This window comes from Otolemur garnettii, unplaced genomic scaffold (assembly GCF_000181295.1).
Source record: "Otolemur garnettii isolate 467f Iridium unplaced genomic scaffold, OtoGar3 scaffold00166, whole genome shotgun sequence".
In the NCBI taxonomy this organism is placed as follows: domain Eukaryota; kingdom Metazoa; phylum Chordata; class Mammalia; order Primates; family Galagidae; genus Otolemur; species Otolemur garnettii.
Window position 1 is genome coordinate 86,869 of NW_003852561.1, and position 5,195 is coordinate 92,063.

The 5,195-nt window shown below is 38.9% G+C and overlaps 1 protein-coding gene across 5 annotated transcripts in view; it reads left to right on the top strand.

Annotated features, from left to right (window-relative positions):
* FXR1 (FMR1 autosomal homolog 1) overlaps positions 1-5,195 on the top strand; it is a 90,377-nt gene that overhangs the window by 48,959 nt on the left and 36,223 nt on the right. For all 5 annotated transcript variants that reach the window (XM_023519266.1, XM_012811577.2, XM_012811579.2 and 2 more), the window contains exons 7-8: positions 1,979-2,095; positions 3,646-3,816. In XM_023519266.1, coding sequence (XP_023375034.1) covers positions 1,979-2,095; positions 3,646-3,816 — 288 coding nt within the window. The remainder of the gene's footprint in view (positions 1-1,978; positions 2,096-3,645; positions 3,817-5,195) is intronic.

Here is a 5,195-nt window from a genome sequence, read left to right on the forward strand (position 1 = left end):
CACAACGCCCAGGTATTTTTTGGTTGCAGCCATCATTGTTGTTTGGCAGGCCCAGGCTGGATTCGAACCCGCCACCTTAGGTGTATGTGACTGGCGCCTTAGCCACTTGAGCCACAGGCGCCAAGCCGTGATTCTGAGTTTTATTTATTTTTTATTTATTTTTATTTTGTTTGACAGAGTCTCACTTGGTCAGCCTTGGTAGAGTGCTGTGGCGTCACAGCTCATAGCAGCCTCAAACTCTCACGTTTAAATGATTCTCTTACCTCAGCCTCCGAAGCAGTTGGGACTACAGGCTCCCGTCACAACACCTTGCTATTTTTAGAGATGAGGTCTCGCTCTGGCTCAGGCTGGTCTTGAACCTGTGAGCTCAGGCAATCCACCAACCTTGGTCTCCCAAGTGCTGGAATTACAGGCATGAGCCACCACGCCTAATCTGATTCTGAGTTTTACAACTGCTAAACAATACACTCCCTAAGGAATCTCACCAACATATGCGACCCCAAAGTGTATCAATGTACACAGTTACCATTCAATAAAAAAAAAAAAGAGGAGAAAAAAAAAAAAAGAATCTTTAGCTAGAGTCTCTTTCCCTTCTTTCCCAGGCCTGGGGAATGGCAGTTCTGAACCCTGTTCACCGGAGCCAGAAAGTAAAGAATCACCTGGACTCTTCTCTCTTCCCATTCAACATCTATTTGCTGACACCATCCAATTTCCTTTGTCACCCATTTCCTGTCATTTCTACTCCCTTCATCCCTCCGGGATTTTGTTCCTTTATTTCCATCTTACAGCTACAATAGCAGCCAAGTTGGTCGCCCACTTCCCAGAATGTCTTGAAAGACAGAATATCACCAATTCTACACCACTTCTTTTTGGGGGTTATGAATTAAAGCTGTATATCCTTTGAATCTCAAAGGACTTTAGTCTTTTACAAACACCATAGCATTTCTTTTCCCTGCTTATAAAAGTGGCACTTTATTACAATAAGCCATATAGGGAATATAGAAAGATATAAAGAGTAAAATAGTAATCAGCCATAATACTGCCACCCAGGGATTGGTACCACTAATATATTGTCTTTCTTTTGTTATAAAAGATAACTTTCATACTATAAATCTCAATGAATTTCTACATACGAATATACTTGTCTAATCACCACCTCGATCAAAATATAGAACATAGCCATTAACTTAGATGGTGCCCTCGTGCCCCTCCATAGTCTATACCATCCCCAAGAGGCCACTTCTATTCTATCACTATACATTAGTTGTACCTAGTTGTTAACTTTAATACATGGAATTACACGGCATTTTATGGCTAGCTTCTTTTTTAAAAAAAATTATGTCTGTGAGATTAGCCTGTGTTGTTGTATCAGTAGTTCATAACGTATCAATTTTTTTTATCAATGTTTTGATGTATATTTTTCAGTTGTTCTTTTCTTTTTTTTTTTTGGAGACAGAGCCTGAAGCTGTCCCCCTGGGTAGAGTGCTGTGGCATCATAGCTCACAGCAACCTCCAACTCCTGGGCTCAAGCAGATCTCCTGCCTTTGCTTCCCAAGTAGCTGGGACCACAGGCACCCGCCACAATGCCCGGCTATTTTTTGGTTGCAGCTATCATTGATGTTTGACGGGCCCGGGCTGGATTCGAACCTGCCACCTTAGGTGTATGTGGCTGTCGCCTTAGCCAATTGAGCCACAGGTGCCGAGCCCAAAATAAAATTCTTAAAACATGACATTCTTAACATCATATAATTCATAATGCATGTGAATCCTGTATTTCTCCCATCAGTGTATTGTGGACAGCAGACCTAAGTAATATGGGAATTCAGAAAGGAAAGTAGGTTTACTCAAGGAGGGGAGGTTTTGGTAAAGGGAGAGGTATAGTAGGTAAGCGTCAAGAAAGGCTTTGTAAAAAATTGTGCATGTGTGACAACCTTAGGAATTGATAAAACTTTTGAGTGATTAACTTGTTTGTTTGTAGTCTGCCAGTGAAGCAACTGTGAAAAGAGTAAATATTTTAAGTGACATGCATTTGCGAAGTATTCGTACAAAGTTGATGCTAATGTCCAGAAATGAAGAGGCCACTAAGCATTTAGAAGTAAGTGGGTTTACTTACAAAAGATTTTTTGTGTGTCCCATTTAGTTTCATGAGTATATTTTTAGAGTTCCCAAGTTCAGAATAATTGACTGTTGTTTAAGGGAACCTAGGACTTTTTTGTGTGGCTAGTACCTGGATTTGTCCTCTCCTTAGAAGAATTGCTTTTCCATTTTACTTGTATCAAAGATGACTTTCATATGCTAATACCTGCTGACATTTTTTTGGTATTTAGATGACAATTGCCAGATTGCTAGGAAATTAACTAGGGATGCCCAGTAGAACTATTTGATAATTTTTCTTTGCTCTGCTACCTTGCCGTGTGTCCATCATGACATTTCCAGCAGTAACTAGTTCACTGTAACAATACTTGTGTGAGAGGAGAGGAGTGGAGGACTAGGAGTGAGGCACCGGGGAACATGTTCACTACCCTCTCTCTTGTCCTGAGATACTGTTCTTCAATGCCATGCTAGTAGGATATGTTCTTTCCCTCACTTTTACAATGAACACACATGTATGAGCACGCTGTCTTGACTTAGAGAAATTGAGGCATTTTTATCCCTAGGTCAAATTTGTAAGTGTCCTCAGTAATTTGTAAGTGTCCTCAGTAATTCAAAAGTTCTAAACAAGGGATATGTGAACAAATTTTGAAGCCAGAATTGTCTGAAATGGGAATTGCCTGTGTCTATAATTTTGGGAAATTGTTTTAGAATTATTGTTTTCTGTGATCATGATTAAATAGACTGACTAAATTTTTTTCCTTTGACTTTTATCACATCAGATCAGTTCTCTTTATTCCTTAAGGGATTAACTTATAGCCCTTTTTAAGTTAGTTTTTTTCCTTCCTAATTTAAAAAAATTGTGGTTTTAAAGTATAGATAACAAAGTTTACCTTAACCAGTTTTAAGTGATGGTAAATAAACTTACATTACTAACCAATTTCCAGAAGTTTTTATCTTGCAAAACTGAAAATCTATCCTATTTAAAGCCTTGGTCTTGGGTCTCACAGTCTGTGGACCCATAACTGTCTGTGGCCTGTTAAGAACCAGGCTGGGAGGCACCACTGCTGGAACTCTGCCTCTTCTTGTATCCTTTCTGTTGTCCCCTTATTCCCCAATAGTGGGAAAGTTGTCTTCCATGAAACCAGTCCCTATTGTCAAAGTTTGGGGGCCTCTGTTTTAGAGAACAGTTTCCTCATTTCCTTCTGTCCCCAGCCCCTGGCAACTACCATTCTGCTTTTCTCTTCTCTATAAATTTAACTATTCGAGATACCTCAGATGCGTGAAATCATGCAGCAGTAGTCATTTCTTTAACTGGCTTATTTCACTTAGCATAATAATCTCAAGGTTCACCCATTTTGTAGCATAAGTCAGAATTTCTTTTTAAGGCTGACCGATAATTGCCTTGTGTGTATATACCTCATTTTGTTTATCCGTTTGTTGGTTGGTAGGCATTTGGGTTGCTTCCACCTCGGGTTATTGTGAAGACGGGGATACCAAAACCCATTTTATTTTGGATCTTTTATAATAATTTCTAATTTTCTCCCTTACTAGTGCACAAAACAACTTGCAGCAGCTTTTCATGAGGAATTTGTTGTGAGAGAAGATTTAATGGGTCTGGCAATAGGAACGCATGGTAGTAATATACAGCAAGCTAGGAAAGTTCCTGGAGTTACCGCTATTGAGTTAGATGAAGATACTGGAACATTTAGAATTTATGGAGAGGTAAGCTGTTCTGCTTCAGCTAACTTTATTATAGCATGCCATCTGTTTTTGGATCTTATTTGATCTGGAATTTTAATTTCCCATTGAAGCACTTTTGAGGTAGAATTTATTCATTTAAAATCAATCAGCCTAGTAATCATTACCTGTGAAGGTAATTGAAGTTGGCTTTGTATTGAGGAATTAAAAGATTTTCAGAGTAATTAATGTGTACTATTTTAAGAATTTCCTTAACTAATGGCTTCTGAGTTTAATTCAGTTTTTTCTTTTTTTTTGGAGACAGAGTTTCTGTATTGCCCTTGGTAGAGTGCTGTGGTGTCACAGCTCATGGCAACCTCAAACTCCTGGGCTTACGCAATTTTCTTACCTCAGCCTCCCAAGTAGCTGGGACCACAGGTGCCCACCACAACGCCTGTTTTTTTGTTGTTGTTGTTGTTGTTGTTGTTGTTGTTGTCATTGTTTAGCTGGCCCAGGCCAGGTTTGAACCCTCTAACCTGGGTGTATGTGGCTGGCGCCATAACCACTGTGCTACGGGTGCCAAGCCTTTAACTCAATTTTACACTCATTACAAATAACTTACTGCATGTTTTTTGAGTTGCTTACTATGTGTCAGGCACTCAGCAATAGCAAATAGTAATAAGTAATAGAGTATCTTTTATAGAACTTGAGTATGGGTGGTACTTTGTCACTGGTTAATTGTGACATTTGCAGGGATAGAAAAGTGATTTAAAATTCACCTGGGCGTGGGGTCGTATGTCTGTCGTCTGAGGTACTCTAGAGGCTGAGGCAGAGGATCACCTGAGCCGAGTTTGAATCCAGCTTGGCCCATGTAGTGAGGCCCTATCTATCTGTTTATCTCAATAGAAACAGACTTTTTATAAATACCATCTTTTATGGATTCTTTTTTTTTTTTTTTTTTTTGAGTGATAATTTCTAGCCAGCTTTATATGTATGTAGCTCTTAGGAAAGATTGTTCATGTGGTAAATCTGAATAGAGGCTTCACTTTTATTTTTTCTAAAACCTTTAAAAGTGGGCAGTATATAGTAATTAAGTCGGCAGGGTGTTGAGATGCACTGCCTGGGTTGGAATTCTGTCTCCAATGCTTCGAGTGGGCTTGGAACAAGTTACTTTATACATATCCTCATTGTAAAATAAGGGTAATAATAATTACTTTATGAGCAATGAATACATTTAAAAATTTTTTTGTTGTATATTATATGATGTAATGAGCCCACAATGAATTTGAACTGTGGTATTAAGGAACAAATAAAAGTGGATAGTACTATACTATGGGTATTGAGCACTTCAAAATCCCTTTAGAGTTCTCTTCTAGTTCTTAAAAATTATACCCATTGGCTCGGCGCCTGTGGCTCAAGCGGCT